Genomic DNA, 24,208 nt, shown 5'->3' with positions numbered 1-24,208 from the left:
CAAAGTAAGTAACTTCACCTCCCTTTTGTCCTTTCTTTACTGTACAAGACCTTCTAGAAGCAGGATAAACTTACACCTTAATGTTTTAAGGGGTGACAAAGGAACAGCAGCAACCACCCTTCCTTCTGCTACCACTCACAGAGAGGGGATGGGTAGAATAGTGAAGCTGAGCCTAGGAAGAAGGGTAGTTTTAGTTTTGTCTTTGTTTCTTACTGTCCTACTCTAAACCTATTTATTGCCATTTAAAATTAATCTTCAAGTCAAGTCTGTTTCTTACCTTGACCATCATATCTTCCCTTCCTCAAGAGGGCAGGGGAAGAACAGCTGAGTGGGCATCTAGCAGCCAGCCATGGTTAACCTACCACCTCCAGGCACTGGTTAAATGGGGAAAACTCCAGAGCATACAAGGGATCTGCCCCAGACTGCCCAGCATGAAGTTAAGCTTATTTTGGGCTAGTGCTGAGTCTCTTAGATCCATTTACGTAAGTACAGCAAAGAAAACAAACCCCTCAGGATTCTCAGACATTGCTTTTTAAAAGGTCTATATAATTTATTATGGAATCTGAGCTTTTAGCCATTAAGTTACAACAACAATGCATAACTTGACATTCTTACAGTTGTACATACACAATGGAAAAAGACATAGCCCAGTGCTTAATCCAAACAATGCAACCAAGTTAAGTACAAGGTTACCATAAAAGACAAGTCGATTGTGAATAGCTGTTGACAGACCAGCAAATTCAAATGGTTCTCTGCAGTTATGTTTATAGTAGAAATAACTGGCTTCAAAGTTTTGGACTTAAGCTTCAGACTAACAAAATGATGTAAACTCAAAATTACTTTGCTTTTCTGAATTAAGGATATGCCACTTAAAAATGCAGTATCATTACCATGTTTCAGATGGTGAAAAGTAGCTCCAGATCCAGTGGAAGTATAATGGAGAGTTTCCAGGCAATGTATTCTTCACACAAACACATGCAATTATAGAGACATTCTACTTTTAAAACTTTCTCAAATCAAGTTTTGCAATACAGCAGGATAGCTGAGGAGAGAGATCAGGACCCACACTGAACAAAACCTGAAAGTCTTCAGGTTGACTTGTGCATGTTTAATCTACAATTCCAATTCCCAAATCTTCACGCATCACCTAGGAGAGAAAACGACACATCTAGTAAAGATCAGTCTCCAGGACTGAAGTCATTTTTACAGCCATTCTGGTTTGAAAATAAAAACGCTGCCATCTTCTATGTTAGAAATGCTAACTCGCCATGGTCCTATTACAAAACTGCATTTCTTCAGCTTGCTTAAGGGGAGAGTCTTGCTCTTTCCTCCTTCACCCAACTCCCCATCCTCTTAGCCCAGCTCTTAAACTCAGTTAATTGCCCAGTGAGGATATTCAGTTTCCTAGCTTGTCAAAATACAGCTTTAAACAGACTGACCTTTCTGTCACTTAAGCTGAATTAGCTCATCTCACACTCAAACTGAATGCAAGAAAGAGCAAAGTAAATAGAGCAGAAAAGAAAAACCAGAAAGAACCAGTTTATCTATCTCTTCTTGTAACAGCAAGCTATTAAATCAGTCCAAGCCATTGTGCAAAGTCTCACCCAGCCTGGTGGCTGAAGGGAGACATAAAACACAACAGTCCCTTGTCAAGCTGCCAGCACATTTGATTCACCCAGCAGCCCACATCAACAACTCCGTTCCCTCCAGGTTAAGCTGACAAGATACTGCCAGTTGACTCCTCTACTACATTTCAGTTCTGCCTTTCTAGAGCTGCTGCGTCAGTACATTTTTATTGATCTCAGTATCTTTGTCCTGCACAAAACCAGTGTTCAAGGCCAAGTGCTTACAACCAAACCAATGAAAACCACACACACACACACACACAGCCTCTCCACTCAAAAAAAAACACACCAAGAAAAACACCCAGAAAGCAAACACACACCCCCCCCCACAATCCACCTAACCATTGCCTCTGTACCACCATTCCTGTCCTGATTCAGGGTGCTAAAGGCTCTGTTGAGGAAGAGTTCCCAGTTTTCCCAACACTTGGGATGTCAGGGTGTAAGAGAAACATGTTTTTATTACAAGTTGTGGCAACAGCTGAAAAATGCTCCACAAATTCAGAAAGCCGTTCTAAGCTAAGCCGTTCTAAGGTACAGTCAGTATTGCTGACAGTAGTTGTATGTCTAGACCTGTGTCTAGGAAGAACAAGTCTGCTTTTATGGGGCAGCTAAATAATCAGCCCAACCTGTTCCATCCTATCTGCTGCCCCTGATCAAGCTCATCACAACCTGCAAGAGTAGACACTGCCTCTGCCTCAGACATCCTCAGCCTAGACAAGCTGTGGCTGCCCCATCCCTGGCAGTGTTCAAGGCCAGGCTGCATGGGGCTTGGAGCAATCTGCTCTAGTGGAAGGTGTCCCTGTTCATGGCTGGTGGGTTGGAACTGGACAATCTTTAAGGTCCCTTCCAACCCAAACCATTCCATGATCCTATGGAACACCACAGGGAAGTGAAGTAACCACCACTATAGATTGCTGGGCTCCTCTCTGCACTACTACTGCCTAGTCTTAGGGAAAGCTTAGCAGGCTGGGCAGGAAGCCTGGAAAACCTATCCTGGTTCAGGAAGTGATGAAAATAAAGCTTTTATGTGTTTGACGAAGTTGTTGCAGCGGTGTTTCTCAGTGCCAGTTACACCCTGGCACAGAACCGGAATTCCCCAAGTGTAACAACCCAGTTGTGGCAGGAATATACTGGTGCTATTTTATTAAGTCAGAATAGATTAAAAGCATTCTCAATGCAGTGAAATTATCCTACGACTCCTCTGGCATACCTCCAGAATCTAGCACTAATTACTGGCAACAGGTTACTGGGCTACATTCACATACTTGGGGGGGCAGGAAGGGTGTGAAGGGCAGGGGAAGGAGTTACTACTATCTAATATAATTTCTCTAGTACATGCACAGAATCTCCTCCAAGCATTGCTTCGAGCCAAAGAAGAATCCATTCTAGTGGTCATTAAAGAAAATTCTAATTTTGTAGTTAAACTGATACTGCAGCTCATTAAGCTTATTGTTAATGTGCATTTATATCTGAAATGCCTACAGTTCATTTTTCTTGCTAGTTTAAGCAGTTATTTACTATCAAATTCCTTTTCCAATTTGGCATGTGTAGACTACTAATAAACCAAAATTTCTGAGTGAAGAGCCACCTCCAGTCTTTAATCAGCCCATTTAATACACTTATTCCTCCTGTTTAAAAATAACTCAGACTTCACAAGTTTTCTCCCCTAAAAGTACGCATCAGAACTACCAAAGCCACGCCAGTGAACACAACTTACTCTACAAGAGTAACATCCCCTAATCCTGTTAGAGATATTCCCCAGCCGATGTATTCACCATCACAAGGGGCTGTCCACTTCAATGTGAGCACTGCACTTCAAGCTTTGTATAATCATGCTATATTAATGCCTATAAGCGAGAACCCCTCTGCCTGATCACAGCAAGATCTGACAAAGGGACAGAGGTCTCAGAGACAAGTCCCTGCATGGTTTATGAAGAGAAAAAAGATCAGGACATAGGGGGGAGGGAGGGGGGGTATGTGTGTGTGTGCGGAGGGGAGGTAGACAACACAGAAGGAACCCAGAACACATAGAGCATCAGCTCCCACAGGAAGTAGGCCACAGCCTGAGCAGAAGAGCCAGATTAAAGATTCTCCAAAGGACAGGGAAGGGAGCCGCAAAGTACCTACCCTGCAAAAACATTCATAGCAGGGTAAAATAAAGACTCATAAGTTCTGGCCTTCATAAGCTTTTGCTAGGTGAAGTGCAAGAAACTAGAAATACCAGTTTGATCTGACATAGGTGCAGATCAACAAAGTCCGGGAACCTGTATTTACCTACATCTGCCTACACCTGTTTACTCTAAAGTTACATATTAGATGAGCTGTACCAGTAGGTCATGAGCTTCATGGTTTTAATCCTCTCTTGCTGTCGTTTCAAGCTTCCTAGGTTGTCTTTTTCTTGTCCTGTACTTTTTGTCCTACCACTCTTCTTGATAATGTGTGTCAGCTTCTTGACTGAGGTCAGACTAATGATTCGCTTCGGAAGACTTTTGTCATCGTGCTTCCAAGGAGAGCAAACTGCTTGCTGGAGGCACTGCAATTCGGCCTTTTATTGTCATCATTCCTCAGCTGACATTATGAGATTCAACTATACCAAAGGCAAACTACACACAAACCAACGTGACTGAAAAAACTGTAACTACTCTTGTGAAAATTGAAATGAAACAGGTACAGCACCACCATATTCATATTCAGGTATTTTTCTGTTAGTACACTTCAGATTTGTAACCACACTTTTTGGTTTGCAGGTCCCAGCTTTCTGACAGATCCCAGCTTTGATTCTTAAGAAAAGTTGTTGGTTTCGCAGGTATTAAAGAAAAGCTAAAGTACTTACCACGTTTCTCCTCTCCAGCATGAATACTGTGCTGCAGGTATCAGCAAGACAATCCATAGACTGACAAGACTTCTCTTGGTAACGCCTTTTGGTTCCTCCTTGAGCTAGAGTTTAAACCCCCTCAACGTTTACTACACCAATGTTCAGTTTTGTGTTAAGGAAGAGGGAGAAGACTTAGTTTCTTAATATTGAAGAGACAGTTTAAAAAGGCAGTTCTGGAAATGTTGATAAACTTCTTTTGGAGACGTAAGTGTCCCTACGCATTGTTTGGTTTAGTTGTGGGTTGTTTATTTGTTCAGTTTTGGAGATGGTTGTTCAGTCATATTCCATTCTCATGTGCTTCTTGTAAGATAAAGGCATCACAAAAACTTGCACCTGCTGGTGACATCAGAACTACAACCTGACAATTTTCCAGTAAACCTAAAAGTTACACTCCTATAGGGAAGAGGCAGATCTGTCATTCTTTAAAACAGGCATTAACAGGAATCTTTTGGAAGGAAATTTAGGATGAAACATCTGCTCTGCAAAATAGAAGTTCAGATTGTATTTCCCCAGCTGAAACCTCTGACATTTCTGGAACATTCATTCTAAAATTAAAAAAGTTATTGCTTCTATTGAAGCTCAATATATGTTAGAAAAAGAATTGCATATTTTCTGAAAAACATTCCAAATACACATTTAAAAAAAAAAATGCACTCTAAACCAAATGTCTAGTAAAAGACACCATTTTAAGCAACCTGTAGTAACAGCTTTACAAAAGAAAATTGAGGAATGTAGCATATTATTTAACATGACAATGCTAAAATCCTAAACAATTCACTTAACACTCTTACTAAGTGGTGTTTTAAATATACATGTTTCTTTACAAAACAGCTTAGCAATTCCTTATTCAAATATTTATATACTTTAAGTGGTATAAGAGGTCATAGTGGGAGATGCCAGGGTTTATATTTACTCTCAGATGCTTCAGGTTTCTTAAGTGTTTTACTATAAGGCACAATACTGCTAATCTAAAAGAAAGGAATAAAAGCTAATGGCAAACCAAGTCAAAACTCCTAATGTGGAATATCTAAGAGAAGAATTCCAGCATCCTTATGCAAAGGAAAAGAAAACAAAAAACAAAACCAAACTTTGTAGATCCTAAGAAACAATTTCAATTGGTACATAACAAAGTGGGACAGGATGGGAACAAGAAGAAGGAATTAAGTAAATTCTTATAAATAGACTAATAAATATATTTTAGCCATAATTAGCCCTTTACCTCTGTTCTACTGAGTTTAAGATTGAAAGAGGTAACCAGTGTGCATATACCTAAATAAGTCTACATGCTCAGCACGTGAAGACCACCTAGAACAACCTATTACTGCCATATTCAGTATAAAAAGCTGGCAAGGTGGAGAAAATCTCCTTTGTTCTCAGCATCCACTCAGAGTAGAACACATTACAAGATTAAATTAGTATTTGTTACATGTACAGGAAGTTGCAACTAGCGACTTTTCATGACAAAAAAGGATATGCAACATATCCATGAAGTTATTTCATTCCTTCAAGGTCATATTATGTCTTTTCTAAGAATATTCATCTCTGATTACAATAGATCAGAACTTTCAGAATGTTTTAACGGTTGTAGTCTTGTAAGTGTTCTCCACGTGTACATACTGAATGTAAATAGTGCATCCAAAATATTTACCAGTTAGACATTCTACATTGTTTTCACTGCCTAGTCTTCATCTTTGTTAAACCCTCTGGAACACAATGACATTGTAACAATGCTCACAGAAAAAGGGTTATTGCATCTTTTTTTAGGATGAGACATCCAGAGGAGATCTTATAAAATCCTCCTACGTACAAAATTCTTAGTTATTAGCCCTTTTGGAACACCAGCTAGAAAAGTTTGAAAGGTAAAATAATTTACATTGTTATTTTTTCCATTAACTAGACAAAAGTCCATACTAATTAAATAAAAAATAATAGTTCTTCAACAGTCTATTCAAGATATCTTCCACAAAGCAGTTCAGTGTGAATTTCCACTAGATAGATGTTCTCCATGCCGGTTATTACTGACATCCACATCTAAAAGTCAGGAATTAGAGGAAAAATTGTTTGTTGATTTACCATTTTAATATGTTTTATCTGTTACACTAATCCAAACTCTGGCAACAAATTTCATATTCATATGTATCTAAGGTTCTCAAGATTCTCTGGATAAGTAATCCTCCTATAGCACTGTTTACATCTTTCCCCCTCCTTACCCTCTCAAGACCAGTTTTCTCCAGCTCAATAGAATTCTCTCAAAATTTACCACATTCTACTTTTTGATCAGTAGTAACATCACCCAGTCTGGCCCACACTGCAATACTAACACTATTAACATCAAATAGAGAATGGTTTCTTCTAATGCAGTGAATGGCACTAAGGACTGTCAAGTGATAAACTAAATTATTACTTACCAAGTAATGCTGTAGTTTCACCTGCATCCTCTTTTAAACTGGTACACTGCAATACAGATTCATTAGTGGAGGAAGCTGACAACTCGCTTACTTCATTTCTGTCATCATCTTGTAAAGCAATACTCAGACTTCCAACTGAAACACTGCCACTTATTGATTCAGGTATCGGAACTTCAAGTACATCTTCAGGGTCCCCCTTCAAAATTAAATATATTTAACTGACACTTTTGTCTACCACTAGGCATCAACATTCCTCCACATCACCACTTTGTAACCTCACCTTATTGAAAAAAAAAGATCTACATGCTCTGGGTATAGTGTTGAGCAGTTTTTGCTTTCACTGTTATTGTCCGACTGCAAAGAAACAAAGCTGAGCAAAAGAAAAGCCACTTTTCCAAAACCACCCCACAGCCAAGAGCAGCAACAGGAGTCATCAATCCAGCCAGCACTTTGGATGGAGTATTTCAACACTAGCAACAGTACTGCTGCAGTCTGGACAGAAACAGGCTCAGCACATATGAAGTATTCACTGAGTAAACCTATTGATCCCTTACGAGTTGTGGAAGCCTCTGGTTTTCATTACTGTAGCTGGGCAATCTTGGACTTGTTCTTTTTTTTTTTACCAGGGTGAGCAAACATTTGACATCAGAACAAACTTCCCTCCTCCTCTACCTCCAGCCTAACTTTGACTCTATTCCAAAAATGCAAATATGATGGCTTCTCACTCTGCAGGAACACAACATCTGCAGCACAGCCACATTAATTTATTTCACCTATTGTATAGCATGAGCTATTTCTGACACATTCTGAAAGTTAATTCAATGTCCTACACACACAATTCTTTTCTTAAAATTAAACAGCCCACCTTCACTAAGCCATTTCCACTGATATACAAACATTATTTACACATAAGAAAGTATACTGCAGTACAAGTAGCTATTCTGTGGGCTTCATAATGAGGATTTTTCCCCTCCTCAAACAATTAACAAAGGCCCATCTTAAGATTTAAGAATTTCTAGGCTGATTCTTTCTTTAGCACCAAAGCAGCACATTTTAAGACATACTGAATTTTAATAAGCTATAGAACTGCTACAATTGAACATAAGTTAAGACACATGTGAATCTCTAATCTCTATATGTGGGCAGGGGGCATTAATAGCTTTAGTTTCCAAAACTTAGGCATTTAAATAAGCACTGAAAATACAGGATTCAGTAATGCTCTACCAAATCACACAGACATGCTGACTGCAGTTCTTTCTCTCATAAGAAATAGCATAATGCAGAACTAGACCACTGATGTCCAGTCTTTACAAAACAAAAGCCAGGTAACAGGACTTGGTGCCTTCTTTCTACTTTAAGCCTTTAAAATTTTTTAAGCAGCTGAAGTATTTTTCTCCATAAAACTGAACTGAGCTTTCAGCCTCTTTACAGAAGGTTTAGGTGGTTTAGCAGATTTCTCTAAGATTGCACATTCTTGTCTGCAGTTATGTCATTCAGCAAGCACACTGCTGACAAGCTGCCTTGCTCTTCTCACTTTTTCCCCTCTCACATCAGTAAAAAATTCACACAATCACTCCACAAACTACATTGGGCAACCTAGATAGGGCTGTAAACTAAACTAGGAAAAAAAAAACCAAACCTGAATGATTTCCTACATCAGCTTCAGTGGAACGCGAATGACTGATGCATAAGCAGGACACATTTCCCCTATTTCATTAGAAAAAAGGACTAGGCTTTGTATTTAATGTAATCCCACTTAACCTGCTTCCCAATGTTCATTCTGTCTTACAAAGAGACGAAGTATTACTCTTCCAGTTAGGCCTGGCATCAGTATCCTCTGCCACAGCATGAATTTAGGGAATAAAATTGTTCTGAAGGTTCTAGTATTTCAGTTTCCAGCATGTATACAAATGGATATATCCTTTTGCATGTAATACAAGTTACATCAATCCAAGAATTCAAAGTGAGCAAAAAATAAGCTGCTAACATAATATTAGAGTAATAATAGCTATTTCACATGTCAAAAAGATTGCAACTATTAGGTATAGCCTGACTCAACACACAGAAGTGCCACAATCTGGTGTGTATATATATATTACATAGCACAAGTATTGTCACCTTTGACAAAAAAGTAATTCATATATGTCTTCCACAGATATGCAAAGTCTCTGCAATGAAGAGAAAAGCTAATCAAAACACAGACCTAGTCTATGAACAGAAGGTCCCTGAAAACCAAGAATACCCCTATTTTCTAAAGATCTCTGTAGAAAAGCGGAAGAGAAGAGAGTTTCATGCTTATGGCATTTTAGTGGAACTCAAGACTATTTATCAACAATGACTGAGTAACCTACTGCATGTGTCTTCATTTCTCTTTTCTGGTGCTGTCAGAAAGCAAAGAGAGCACATCATTTTCTTTACTTAACCAACGCCTGGTGAATGTCTTTAGGAAGGTTGTAAGTAATGGTTCATTTATAGGAATAACACACTGGGTGTATGTGGAAGTACAAAAACACTCAAGACAGAAAAACTTATTTTCTTCCTTTGAATCACAGTTCTCAAGATCAAGTACGTGCTCTACATCTATTGAATTAAATTGCATTTTCAGTTTGGGTTAATTGCCTCACCTATGCTTCAACTTCCTTACTATCATCAGCTGGAGACAGAAAAAAAATACATTATCACAGGAGAGTAGACAGAGGATTCAAAAGCTGCTTGATACACTTTTTAAGCTCTTACCCATTTCCCTTATTTTTCTGTTTCTCTCTCAATTATTCTTGCAGCTTTGTGTAACTTCTTCAGTCTCATCAAGTAACAACTGTTCTCACTCTTAATAGTTACATGAAGTCTTTCTTGCCTCCTTGCACTGTACTTCTACCTTGAAGATTAAAGCAAGTGTGCAACGTACCCAGTATCCCAGAGCTTTGATAACGTCTAATTTGCACATTGGACAAGTTCGGTGGTCCAAAAGCCAAGGGTCAATGCATGTTCTATGGAAGATGTGCCTAAAGAAAAGAAATGCCCTTTAGAACTTACCATGAAAGCTACATACTATTCCTTCAAACAAGGTGCAAGTCACTACATTAAAAATGAAACTTATTCCTTTAGAACCTTAACAATTGGTTACTGCTTAATTTACTAGGCCAGACATGGCTCTGGAAACATCATTTTCCATGCTAGCTTTATGAAATAAGGGATACTAACCACAAAGACACCATAGTTACCAGTTCAACAGTGTAGAGCTCTACCCTAAGAAAGCTCCAATTCACCCCTACACTTCTAACTGCTCTTTTTCCCTGCATAAACATGAAGTGCTACATGGTCTTCTGAGTGCCTTTCAACATGTACAGGCCATACAGATTGCACAGCTTCAGCTCTGGTATCAGAGTTTCAGAAGTGTTTCCAGAAAGCTCATTACATATTTCTTATGGAAAACACGTTAAAGGAGAAAGAACAGTTACAGCAACTTACTTGCAAGGCAGAATTCGGACAGTGTCTTTCAGTTTATAGTTCTCGATGCACACAGCACAGTTTTCCATATCAACATCTAAACCCTGAATATGACAACACATTTAAATGCATTACATCCATATTTCATTACAAAACAAGCTTTGTGCAATAGCTAGCTTCACATAATGTAAAATGCATAAAGTGGTTTAGCAAATTAAAGTACCTCCCTCATTTAATTCAAGATTCAATCAAGAGGTGATTTGATCAAGTGATATCAAATACTAAAAGCAACCAAATACAGATTTTCTAATTCAAATAGCTGTACAGGGTACTTTAGGTAATTTGTTAAGCCTCAAACATTGACTTTGCTCATGGGAGCCTAGTAAAATTTCAGTTTAAAATACCTATAAAATGAAAACATTAAGAGGCCAGCACAGATGAAAGCCCACAACCCAACTCTTAACTGATGGTCCCAAAGACTTCCAAGTGCTCAAGTAGGAAGATGTTCCTGGGGTAAATACTGCAAACCCCTTAACCCTTCCCCCCGCCCCCCTCCTTTTTCTATCACATGCTAGCTAGAAGACAACTGAAGTATGCATTTTGGGGAACTCTCCAAGTTCACACCAGAGAGACAATCAGAATGCCATATTTCCCCACCTTAATTTGTTTCTTGCTAAGGGTTTAGTATCTTTCCTAACAGGTCTTGCTGTCATCTTGAAGACATGCTTATAGTTGCAGTGCAAATATGATGATTATCTTCAGATGCAAGCCTTTGGGTTGCATAAAACTTAGAAAAACAGAGGGCAAGCTTCTTCTCTTTCATCCCCCACAAAGTAAGTATTTTTGTTTACTGCTTACTGAAGCACTTCGCTTTGATTACCACAAATGCTCAAATGAATTAGTACTGCAAGCAACCTTTCAAGTTCAAGGCAAATTTTTCCCTCCTTTGAATGCTATCAATTTACATAATTAACATCTTAAATTCCCCAGTAAATCAAATTAAGACTTTTTTTTTTCTTTTTTTACACAAGCAAAGTTAAGACAAGTACTTGTTCTATACCAAATACTTTTTTTTAGTCTGTACAAGAGGCAAAATCCAAGCACACCATATGTACCACATACTCAAATTTGAGTGTCCATTTTCCAATAATCCCATAAGCTTCTTGGGAAAGATCTACATGATAGCAAACACACTTTTAAAATATTGACCTATTTTTAGTTAAATACCTCAACCCCAAGTGAAGTGATAATGAAAGACTGCACTGGGTCACAATAAAAGAAATATACCCTATTAAATGGCTGAAAGGAAATATTTAAAGAAATCCACATTTACAAAGTAGACAGGACTTATTTCCTTGTAAATTTACATTAGTTAATGAAAGTACCTCTGCATCAGTAAGTTACATAAATTTGCTGATAGTAGGCAGTCAAATCAAATTAGAAGACACGATTTACCAAGCAGAATGATATTAATATTTAACATGCATTCATAGCTACAACCAGCATACTGTATAACAACTTAAATTCCCCTATTTTCTTTATTTTAATGAAGGGTATATCAATGTGAAGGAACTACCTGGTACACTGCAAAAAATAAATATCTCATAATACAAATCCTTTTCAGAGGTTTACTAAACAGCTGCTTAAAAGCATTTAATAACCTCCTTGCAGTTGTCACCATAGGTTTCATCATGGCCCCTTTACATTCATTTCTTCCTACATCACATCCATTTCCTCCTACATTACATCCATTTCTTCCAACACTGATGTTATGCTTTGATACTGCTTTAGAGAAGTTTTGATTCAACTCCATCTTTCTTGATCTCACCACTGTACGAACAGAAGTATGAATATGCCTCTGTGCACAGCCTGAAATAGATTACTTTTTGATGGAATTCAGAATAAAATTAAAAGTAACAAATACTTGTAAAGTGCTAAACTTGCTGAATGCGTAAGAGACAAAAAGGCAAGTTCAAAGGCAGTTTGCTAAATGAAGGATATATTCTCTTTAGCATGTGACCTGAGCTGAGCAGCTTCTGTTCAACCACAACTTCTCAGGTTCTTACACTGAAGTGTCCTTTCTCATTTCACTTTTACTCATAGATTAAAAAAAACAAGTAATGCTTGTTTTCCACCTGAGCAAATCAGTCCTTAAGTAAAAACCATCTTTAAGTAAAAACTAACCAAACAAGACAAAGGTTTTGGGAAAAAATGCCTATAATGGCAGAAGCTAATTTAGCATCTAGGATCAGAGCTGCCTGAAAACTCTAAAGTTACATTTTCTTTCAAAACCTTGGCTTTTTCAACTTCAGTTATTCTAACACAGCTATAAGTTTAGGCCATATGGTATCAAAGCTAACTTTCTGAAAGCTGGTTTAATTTTTTTGGAACAGCTTTATTTCAACACACAGAAATGTACTTCTAAGAAATTTTCTAAAAAATTTATGCTTTAAGCCTATACAGCTCCTTAACGTATTTATATGTCAAAAGATGAAACAAGTTTTTCATTTTCCAAAGCTTTTTAGATTTCTGAGGCCTTCTGGTCAATAAAAATATGGATTTTTTTTAAGGAAAAAAATATTACATCAGCTGTAACAACTGTGCAATCAATAGGTCCTGGGAAGTATTTTGCAATCCACCTGTTGATGTTTACAAGTGCTGAAATTTTCCTCATCTTTACTGTATCAGCCCTACAGTCTCCTGCAACATTTTGTACAACCAGATATTACTTGCAATAAAACAGCCTTACATGTCACAAGTAATTCAAATTTGACTTACCAATTTTAAATTCTGCCTTCTAAGCAAAGGCCATAAAATGAGCCTGAAATTGTAAGTCATACTTCAATTATGTCATGAGAATTCTGTAAAGATATTAAACCAGTTTTTAAATCATACAGCAATAATCAGAGCCACTGAATTACCTTTTCTCCACGTTTCACAGTATGCAGCTGAAGTTGGCTGATTGCTTTCTTGGTTTCTTTCCTATGTCCCTTCAATAAAGATTTTAAGTATTAGTACACAAGTTAAAGAGTTAGATTTCAAAGCTTCTAAAATACTTTCCATGCAGATTACTAAGTCCTCTGAATGCATCTAAAAAAAAAAAAATCAAAAATAATCTCTGCCTAACTACATTGTTTTCAAAATATTTCCCTCCCACAGATGTTGAAGAACTGCAAGTCTTGCATTCTTGGGCTATGGTGGCAAGCACCATCTGTAAGCATACTGCTTTTACAATGGACTCAACTGGTGTAGAACTACACAGACCAAGCTGAGCTATGTGGCCTTAGATTGTGACTGCCTGCGTTAAGGGCTTTCCAGAATTCCAATTTCCAAAATTGAAATCAATGTAGGCTTTGGCAATCAGAGCCAAACCAACAGCCATATAACCAGACCTTCCAGTTAATCAAGCCCATGAGCACAAGGTACGTTTTGCTCCAGCTTAAGAGAAGGTGGAATCCTGCCGGACAGCCTACAACTGGCCACTAGGTCAAAAGGCTGCTCATAGCTATTAATACTCCCCTTCAGTTAAACACTGTCTCACACATTATACAAAGCTCTGCACTGAAAGGACACATTATGCAAAGGCGATGACAAGAAAGGCTTAATAGACATACCATACTGGACTTCTATACAGTAACAGTCCTAATTATGCTTTGAGGGGAAGCAAGAAAAGAAAGCAGTACTGTATTCCAAGACAAAGTGCTAGCTGCTCCTAGAAATTGAGAAACTAAACACTCCCAATTAACAGATGTTGATCTGTCTAGCAGCAATCCTCACTGATGAAATACCATAAAGGAATAAAAAAAAAACATTATGGCAGCTTTACTCTGTAATTATAATTACAATGTCTTACACCATTTTACAAACTTACAGTATTGACAATTGGGATTATTTTCTTTTATGGTGTTAATAAGAGCCTTAAAGTTCTCTCAGAAATGGACTAGCAGCATCATCTATTCCACCTTCTCTGTCAGCTCAGGGTTTTTTGTACAGTCCTGTTTTATCTTCAGTAGCAAGGAGGTCTTCCAAAGTTTTACTGCTAAACCAATGTTAGAATAAATCTTAAGACACCCATTTTCACCTTCACTTAGCAGCTGCACAGCAGCTTTCTATAAAGCATAGCTTTAAAACTCCCACGTTTAAATTATAATGGAGTCAGTAAGACAAGCAAAATAAGACTGGGTTAGAGAAGTCGGTTGTTTCCAAAAGTCTTTTAGGACTCCTAAGAGTCTTGACCAAAATCCTTGACTCCTATCTTGTCCAAAATTTTCACATCATTTTCAAACTTTACGCATGGTTTTGTAAGCTTTTGTTTTCAGTGGCCATTTGAGGAGGGAGAAGTGAGAAAGTGTCAAAACCTCCTAATGCTAGGCAATTTAATCAAGAAGCACTTACATGACAAGCCTAATGGCAAAATTTATTAAGAATCTGTGGCACATATTTCTGGGAAGCATCACATTCATAAACAAACAAAAAAATGCTCTTAGAAGTGTTACTGCTCATAAAGCACGTGAACTTCCCTTAGCATGAATCACCCCGAAGCCAACAGGAAGAAGCAACTTTCTTCAAACAACTATTACAACACAAAACCACACCCCCTTTCTCTATAAACACTTCTCAAAAAATTTTGTTTTCTTGAAAGTATTCTCAGAATGTAAGTTTTAAGACTTAAAGCCTAATAAAAAAAGACTCTAGGGAACCAAGATTTCAAGTAAATTGCAAGTTTAACCAATACAGAAGTCCCATGTGTTATCTTCAGTTACTTAAAACTGAAATTAAGCATTGTCCTAGAAGAGTCCTTTAAGTCCAAATTAGAGTCCTGAAGGCAAACAAAGATTCCACTCCTTCCTCCGCGAAGCTAGAATCTGAATGTTCAAGCAAAAAGCAGGGGAAGTCCACACGACAACCAGTCATTTGAAACTACTTTTTTGTTCTGAACTGAGGGTTAAAAGGGGAAAAAAAAAAAAAAAAAGAGAGAACTGCCTGCAGAGAAACAAGTACAACTTTAGAAGAGAAAGATGGCAGAACTGCTGATGACCATGGAAGGAACCTAACCTGTTTGCAAGAGTTGAAAGGCACAGGGAAGTGCCATCCTAAGGTATTTTCAAAACTCGGCTAGACTAGGTCCTCAAAAACTCCATTTAAGTTTCTTTCTTGAGCATAGGGGCTTGAACCAGATAGCCTCCAGAGGTCCTATCCAACCAAAGTTATTCTATGATGAAGTATTACTCCCGGGAGGGAGAAAGTAAAGCTTTTTTTAACCTATCAAACAACAGGAATGTGAAAAGGGCAAATACACAGCAAAGTTACTCCTTCCTGATCTTCCCAGTACTTCCACAATGCTCAGTGCTCCATGTAGTCTAAGAGAGCTGAATCTCACCACACATGCTGCTGCAATTCCATACTCTACAGTGGAGCAGTAGGATTACAGGTATCAAAAGCAGTTTGTATAAAGCTTCAGAACAAAAAAGATGTAGTCTTTACTTGCAGGTCTTAAAAAATTTACCCTGGTTTCTTACCATTAAAGACTCTAGTTAGGGAAGTTAGTACTTTCATCATGAAAGTTACCTAAGAATGAAAATAATTTTTAATGTCAAATGGAAGGAAGTTAAGCTGGGCGACAAATCACACAAGAAGCTGCCTTTACGCAGCCACTCAAGTGGCTAAATGTATTTCTGAGTATTTACAAATATCTAATAATTATAAGGAGCCAAACTCCCAATGTCAATTAGCACACTGCTTATTAGCCTCACTAACCATTACTGAGTGGCATTCACAGATACTAAAGGAGCAAAAAAGCAGATCTTCAAGGATGCTTCAATAAATAAGCAAAGTTAGGCAACTGATTTGACATGAGAAGACTGTAAATACCCTGAAGCATTATCATCTCTAATTACCTGGTTTCCAAACTGAGATCCTGTATACAGGAAACGCTGTATATAGTAAAATATGAGCCAAGCGAGCGATATAATCATCATGGTGATGAAAGCAATGGCTACAAACACAACCGACTGACCACTAATATATTCCTGCACATGTCGTGTGCCAACAACAATAGTCATTTTTACTGGAATCCCTCTTCGTACTGGCTCCAGTATTTCTATTCCTTTTGGATAGCCAACCATTATCACCACTGTATTTCCTGTTCCTGTTGGAGGAGAGAAAAAAGAAGAACGTCAATACAGTAAAAATTTAGGTAGTCTGGCTTGATAGTAATTTGGGCCTCTTCGGTTAATATCAGCTAGCAAATTTATAGGAAAACCTCTGAGATTTTTTACAGGCATAGCACACTTGATACAAAGGTTTTTTTCCTAGTAAACTTTATTTACTTTATGAAACTCTCAAACACAAAATAAATAGCAAAGATACATCTGTTGAAGTTTAAGGCCCTGTACTCATTGCACACAGTGAGGTGGGATAGGGATGCCATGCAAAAAAAACCCAGGGAGGTTATACACATCTCATCTTGAAGTTGCTGAAGTTCTAACATGCAACTCAGGAACAGCTGATCCCTATTTGCCAGTGGGGAAATCTTAGCTGCAGATGGAGACAGTATGCGAATACCATGAAGACATACATTCAATTATGTTTGAAACTTAATCCATAGCACAATTATTCTGGATATGTGAACAAAATAAAGATTCAGGTATGTAATATGAAATTACATGAAACATTGGTGAGACAATGGAATAGAGGCTGTAGATGCCCCATCTCTGGCAGCGTTCATGGCCAGGCTGGATGGGGCTTGGAGCAACCTGGTCTAGCAGGTGTCCCTGCCCATGGCAGGGAGGGTTGGAACCATCTGATCTTTAAGGTCCCTTCCAACCCAAACCATTCTATGATTTTATGATTGAAATACACAAAGATTCTTCAATAATAAATATTAAAAATGTAATGAGACTTCACGACAAAGACTTATCAAGAAGGGACTCTCTTAGAAGTATGGAACCAAAGGATTTTTCTATTACATTAGAACTCAAAAGCACTCAGTCTAAATGATAAAGCACCCAATACCAGGAGAGTAAAAAAAAAAGGCAAAATAAAATAAAAAACAAACAAACCATACACATACGCACAAAAAAAAAAACCCTCCACAAAAACTCTTCACCTTTTCACTGGTCCATGCTGTTTTTACTTGAATAGTTCTCACTTTGTGCATACCAACACTGCTATACGCCCTTAGCAAGTCATGCCTTTGTAGCTTACTTGCACTCCTACCGCTAAGAAAAAGTGAGACTAAGTTTGATTCAGAGAGAAAGTAGAGGAAGAAGAAAGGGGTTTTCCTAGCCAGAACGTTAAACCTGTAATGTCACAGCTACCTTTTTAAGATCCACAAGATCACCTACTTGTAACAAGACCTCCCACTGAAAACATGAAGCTTTTTTCCCTCCTGGATGCCTTAGATTCACTACCAAGAAGCTATGTCAAAAGAAATGGTTGTCTAATTAACAGCATTACATAAAGTATTTTCAAAACTCAGTGCAGCATTCCAGCTTCACCCACCTCCCTTCCTACTAAGAAAAAAAGTTATTTGCCCAAAATATTTAAAACAAACTCCTTTAGTTCAGATGCTTCTGGCTGTGACACCTTACCAACCTGACCACTTCATGCCAAGAGGAATTTATGGGAGTTTCACTTCTGTATATAGCACAGTGAAGTGCAGACCATTTGTTGTGGATGAAACATCAAAGGTTCCAATTATTACCTGAATAACCGATCTCAATGCCAGTTGTTCTTTTTCAGCGTCATCTTACACAACCATCCCACTTTTGCTAACCTATTGTACAAAACATTATACCCAGCTGCCAGATACAGACCCAACAGAAGAGCAGATTTTCCAAATAAGACTACATTTATGTAAATTTTGAGAATGGTGTGGAGAAACAAGTAAGAAGATGCTACTGGGACAAGGCCCAACTCGTGCCTCCTCTCAGGTACCTAATTCAGCTCACCAGCCAGCCTGCATTGCTTTGCCTTGTTGGTAGGAGTCACAAAGGTGACTCAGGAGTCACAAAGCAGCAAAGGTGAAGATGAACAGGACACAAACAACTAGGTTCCACTAATTAGTTCTACTAATCAACAATGTGCCGATCCACATGATACCACAAGTCCAAGCATACTAAGGGACTGTTAATTAGTATTATTCTCCTCCCTGAACCAGCATGAAAGCATTACCAGAGAGACTCATGTATCTTAGAAGAGTGTGAAACACCCCTTGCTGTCTGATCCTGCACAATGCCACAATGCCAGAGTTACCAAGAAAAGAACTTACCAAGAGAGAAAGTTATCTCGCATTGCTGAGAACTGTTATCCACATACTTAAATCAGGAGATTAGGTCCTATGTCCTTAATCAACTGCAAGAGTTACAAATAACAGGAGTGGTGACTAAGGATGGCTAGTGAACAGTACAGGAGCTCTGGAAAAATTTACGTGGTTTCACTCAGGCTTGAGGAAGAAAACTTCAAGATCTGAGGCAGCCTGGATTTTTCAATCAATAAAGGTTTCTTCCTCATTCCTGAGTCAGTTTAATTCTGCCATCTAGTCCTCTGCATGATTTCTAACAAAGAAGTATTCAAAAAAAACCCACAACAATCAGTAATGCCTTTCTCTGTTTTGTCACTAGCAAGTCCCGCTATCATCTAGTTACTTCCTTGAAATGGAAGTCAGGCTACTTTTGTGCAATGGCTGCTGCACACTGTGACACCTAGTTTTAGAACACACGTATGCCATACATTTTTAAATAAATGTCCGTTAAAAGCATTTTAACAGTTTTAAAGACTTGATGATGAACCTGTCTTTAAAAATACATGCAACTAAACATGGTGGCCTTGAAGGTCACAAGACAGAAGGAATAAAAAATTTGCAATCCACTATTACAAAGGGAACAACAGCAGTCTCAGAGAAGCAGTTGCCCTGAGCAGCCTGTAAGACTAAGGGCTTTAACTCATTCCTCACTAATTTTAGACTTCTGTTCTGAAACACATTATTCAAAGACTGAAATGCTGTTGAGTCATTCAATCGGCTTCAACTGCAACACAACTCAGAGACCTCAAATCCCATTTATAAAAGAACTTCAAGTGTCACATACACGCATCCACTGAGAGCGTGTTTAGTCGGCTTTACCCTTCTATACCCTTCTAATTTTGCAATAACTAACTCTGCTAGAGTAAACTTGTTTTCTTTCCTAGATTTAATTAACACTTCAGTGCAATGATGTAGACTTGAAATCTGGTATGTGTCTTTTTTTTGTTAACATTATCATAACACTATCATAGCAGATATACTCTAGCTTTTATCCTCGTGAAAAACACCAGAAAGCTCCCAGAGTTTGAGCACCTTGGTAAAAAGGTTTGAGATTAGTCCTTAGATCTATTTAAGCATAGGCATACTGCTAACACTGCCACAATTAACACTGAATGTTCTATTTAGCTCCTGGTCCAAACAAATGTATCTGACCTTTACCAAAAGGTTAACAGTACACTAACAATCCATTGACAAGGTTTGTCTCAACCATCTATTCCCACCTCATCTCACCAAATCCCTGGTGCACATTGTGTTTTCACCTGAAGAACAGGTAAGCAGAAGAGTCAAGCAGTCAACACTGGTACACATTCCTCTTTCTGTATAGGTTTCCAACAGATATGCACTTTTACCTATAAAACAGGTGTAAGCATCTGCTTCAAAACACAGCAGATCAGCATTATGCAGTCACTGTCCAAGGTAAGCAGGCAAAACTGATTTCAGTTCTACCCTTTTAGTACAGTACCAGAGGCTTTCTGTAGAAAACTTCAGTAATATAGAAGTTACGCACCACTTCAGAATCCCAGGTGGTGATGAAAGCAATGCAGCAAGGAGTTGAACGTGCCAAGATTACCCTAACTCAGCCACTCTGGAGCTGGCAAAGAGCTTAAAAGAGCCTCAAGTACAAAGTTGTTTGCATTTGTTTTGTTCAATTACCTGCATAAAAGAAATTACAACGAAAGAAAGAACTAGTTGGGTGTATTTTGGCAAAGCTGCAGCAAATCAAAGACCGTTTTCTTAACACAGCTAAAGTAATGCACTCAAGTTAAGTCCCAAGCTTCCCTTAAATACACAAGCCATGCAACAGAGCTCCACTTCAGACCTATCTGAAACCGCTGTAGCCAGTCTGCCTTCTTCGGTTCCCGTGTCAAGCACAATCATAATTTATTCTGTAGTCCTCAAGGTATCTTGACACTTACGTTCTGATCAGGATCTGAAGTCAGAGCTTGAGAGAGAAATGGCTGGATGTCCAGCATGAAGTATAACAGGAAAAATACAGACCCAGTAAACCCTTTTTTTCTTACCACTACAAATATACCTCTGCCTCCCCCTAATCTCTTAACCAGCACTTAACCTCACTCTCCTTGGCCTGCTCTCCACAACACTCTACACCTTGCCTCTCCAGGCTCCTCTCCAACTCACACTCAGCTAATACTTACACTTAATACTTGGTTTCGGAAAGGAATCTGAAGCCTCTGTACTACATTAAGTTCACTGCCACCAAAAATGAACAGAGTTAAAACTGTCTGCAAAGCCTATATCACTGTAAAAATGAAGTCTGAGTTTATACTATTCATATTCAGTAACGTTACTAACCTCTTTGAGTCATTAGGGCAAAATGAGTATGTTCCACTGGAAAAAGCCTCCTCAGCCACATATGAAGTTGTTTCACTATGACTTCCCTTGGGGGGAAGCTCAAAGGTCAGCTTTTTTTCATAAGAATATAAAAATGAAACACTGAGATCAGAAAAGTTACCCATTTATCATCCTTACATAATTCAGGCTGTGCCTTTATCAGCCATAACCATTGTTCCATCTCACACCATTTTCAGCGCCACTAATTGCAAATCCATTAAGAGAATGTTCTTCATGCATATAACTCCACTCCTTAGTTACAGCACTGCAGATTTCCCAGAGTATTTTTTCTCAGCACTCCTCCCTGAACTCGGTTCTGTTCCTCATGTGTCACTTCACAAATCCCTTCACAGGAATGGCAAACTTGGCTCCTGTAAAATGGAATTTACCTTCCCCCTTCAAAAATCCAAGATTTAAACCAACAGTAATTCTTACCTGCATTTCAAATTCAAAGTGCAATGAAAAAAAATAAATTAAACATTTATATGTTTGGAATTTTCAACCATGAAACAAAGATTTGTGACTCCGTAGCTAGTGATTATATTATATTATTGTATTCCTGCCCCATCCAAACCATCCTGGGGTGCAACCTGCACTTGCAGTCAGTATAAATAAGTAACAATGTCTTCTTGTATACATACTACACTAAAATCTCAGACCTTACACAGGTAGAGCTTTTATGAGCAACATTCTGCCAGTTTAAGAAGAAAAACAACCAACCAACAGTAAGGGATCAGTTCTCTTCATACCACTGATAGATGTAACTACACTAGCAAATCCAAACCTAAGCATAAGCCCAAGAAGGTTTTTATGTGCTGCTGTCAGCTCTATGCTGCAGAGATGAAAGAATTAAAAAAAAAAAACAAAAAAAAACAACACCCAAAATTATAAAAATTTGATAAAATAAGCTTGTTGGGAAAAGAAAGAGATTCCACAAAAGAGCAAACAGAATTAATGAGAGGCTATGATGGGGCATGGAGAGGAATGTGGGAAAATTCCCACAGGGATGAAAGAAAATTTCACAGTCACTGGCCAATACAGAGTGACAGCAAGAAAAGAAACTAACAGCTGGTAAAGAAAAAAGAATTATTACCCAACAAAGTACCTTAAATGCCACACCAGATCAAAATCAAAGGTACACCTTACCCAGCATCCCACCTCCACTTTCACAGCAGATAAAGAACACAGTAGATTGGCCAGGCTGATCTATCCAAGCAAGCAGCAGGCTAAGAAGAACAGTAATCATGCTTCCAACCCTCACAACCGTGCCACTTGGTATTCCAAGAAGAGGGACTTGTTTTCTGTCCAATATATATATGCTATGAAGCAACAGCTCCTTGAGATTTTTCAGCTCATTAAAGTAAATAAGTTTCTTTGTCTTTAGAAACGCACTGTGGCTCTACTTCAACCAAGTCCCTTTCCCCTTGCTCAGGGGGCGGGAACAACAGTCTGGGCATTAACAAACTCCTTGTACCAGGACCATCTGAAACAGGCATTTGCAGCGTTTTTATTAGTTTGCTCTGCATCCTCCTCTGAGGACCTTCCAGTTCCTCAGAAATCTAAAAATGCAAACAGATCTTATATGAGAGTTTTGAGGGGCTTTTATCCCCTTTAAGCATTTGATGTTGCCATGCTCAAAAAAATCCAGAAAGACTTTAGTGTCATAGCCCAAGGAGAAACTGCAGTGACAGAACATCTGGGTTCTTAGCAAAAAAAACAAACATCCCTTCTGTAGACCACAGATGATTAGCACACTCAGACAAGGCAGCATCCTTCCCTATGCTTCAGGTTTCCTATGGCATCCACAGGCGTTTCAGAATTACCTGATGCTTAGAGCTCTCTCTCCCATCCTTCACAGACCTGCGCATGAGAGAACGATGAAGCTATTGCAATGAAGCCAGTACCAAAAGCTACCCTCAAACAGCTTTTGAAGACTGATGCCTTCAACGGCACCAGCAGGCATCTTCAGGCTACCTGATGTGTTTCTCCGCAGCCTGCGGAACGGGGCCTACCTGCAATTGCCGCAGCCGTTCTGTCAGAGGGTAAAAAGCCAAAAAGGTAGCTATGAATGAACCCCTGCCCGCACCCCCCGTAGTCTGTCACACGGCAACCGGCTTCGGTGGCTTCAACTCACCACCTCCAGGATACCCGAGATGCAACTTCAAAGACAGAAGACAGTCCCGGCGTTTCCCCAGGGCGGTTTAAAGGAAGGGGAAAGAAAACCCCAGCTCTCTGTACCATTTTTCAGGGGAATCTATGCCTCCCTGCACCTCCATCCCTCCCGCGCAGACCCACCGGCGTTAGACAAAGCCATCCCCCCCCCCAGCCTCCCTCGAAAGGGCGGGGAGCCCCCAGCCCCGTTCATCACTCACCCAGGTGGGACATGGAGACGGTGCTGTTGCCGAAGCGGGCCTCGTTATAGATGACCACGGCGGCTGCCCGCTTCCTCGCCGCGTTGGTGACCTTGTCCTTGAAGGTGCAGCCGCCGCGAGCCACCAAAGCGATCCAGGGCGGCGGGTCGCCCTCGGGAGGGCCTCGGCCGCCGGGAGGCAGCGGCACGTCGTAGTCGGTGTCGGTGGCGCAGCCCTCCATGTGGCGGGGCGAGGCGCCTCTGGGGATGCCCACCAGGCCCTGGGCGCTCTCCTTGGGCGAGCTGTCGCCATAGCGGCCGCTCTCCGTGTTGCCCCGCACCGTGCGATTGCTGAGCGGCTCCACATAGGCCGTGCTCACCCACGCCGTGTACCACTCCAGGGCCCGCGCGCCCTGCACCACCGGCGCCAGCAGCACCGCCAGCGCTGCCGCCGCAACCACCAGCGCCAGCCGGGGGCGGCAGACCATGGCGTGGCCACCGCCAGGCACCGCGTGGGTAAGAGGCCGCACCGCTCCGCCGACAGCCTCAACTCAGCTCTACCCCACGGCCGCTCCGCGCCGCGCAGGTAACCACCGCTGCCCGCCCCGGGCGGAGCTCGCCCGCCAGCGCGGCTAATAGCGAGGAGGAGGCCGGGCCGCCCTGCCCTGCGCTACCGTCCGCGCATGCGCAGCTCCTCCCCGCAGCTCAGCAGCCCCTCATCGCGTTCCCCCGCCGCTGGGTGCTGGGAGGTTTGGGCTGTTTGTTGTGCGGGGTGTGGGGTCTCGGTCACACCCCGAGCGGAGGGAGCTGGACCGCAGCGCACAGCCGCTGCCGGCGGCGAGGATT

General features: G+C 40.0%; 1 protein-coding gene and 1 non-coding gene across 2 annotated transcripts; both read right to left on the bottom strand.

Moving 5' to 3' along the window:
- Window positions 1-525: 525 nt before the first annotated feature.
- RNF149 (ring finger protein 149) lies at window positions 526-23,888 on the bottom strand. Its single transcript, XM_061459648.1, has 8 exons — window positions 23,385-23,888; window positions 16,253-16,503; window positions 13,277-13,345; window positions 10,377-10,459; window positions 9,814-9,910; window positions 6,909-7,104; window positions 4,459-6,531; window positions 526-1,147 (listed from the first exon to the last, which is right to left on the bottom strand). Exons 1-7 carry the CDS (start codon window positions 23,848-23,850, stop codon window positions 6,473-6,475), a joined length of 1,221 nt encoding a protein of 406 aa, XP_061315632.1. The 5' UTR covers window positions 23,851-23,888; the 3' UTR covers window positions 526-1,147; window positions 4,459-6,472.
- On the bottom strand, window positions 4,079-4,194 carry LOC133272628 (small nucleolar RNA SNORD89). Its single transcript, XR_009744498.1, has one exon. It is a non-coding gene; the product is annotated as a small nucleolar RNA SNORD89 (small nucleolar RNA).
- Window positions 23,889-24,208: the final 320 nt, after the last annotated feature.

Source organism: Pezoporus flaviventris, unplaced genomic scaffold, assembly GCF_033815535.1.
Source record: "Pezoporus flaviventris isolate CSIRO_AGI_PZ_B2104156 unplaced genomic scaffold, CSIRO_AGI_Pfla_v1 ptg000030l, whole genome shotgun sequence".
NCBI classification, from domain to species: Eukaryota; Metazoa; Chordata; class Aves; order Psittaciformes; family Psittacidae; genus Pezoporus; species Pezoporus flaviventris.
The sequence above is the reverse complement of the archived record's forward strand: the minus strand, read 5'-3'. Positions and strand labels throughout refer to the sequence as shown.

Excerpts from the sequence above, each read along its gene's own strand:
- RNF149 (XM_061459648.1), bottom strand. The coding sequence starts at position 23,850 with ATGGTCTGCCGCCCCCGGCTGGCGCTGGTGGTTGCGGCGGCAGCGCTG. Across the intron at positions 16,504-23,384 it reads CGTCTCCATGTCCCACCTGG|GAACAGGAAATACAGTGGTG; the intron begins GTGAGTGATGAA and ends CTCCTCCAACAG. Across the intron at positions 7,105-9,813 it reads TCAAAGCTCTGGGATACTGG|GGGGACCCTGAAGATGTACT; the intron begins GTACGTTGCACA and ends TTAATTTTGAAG.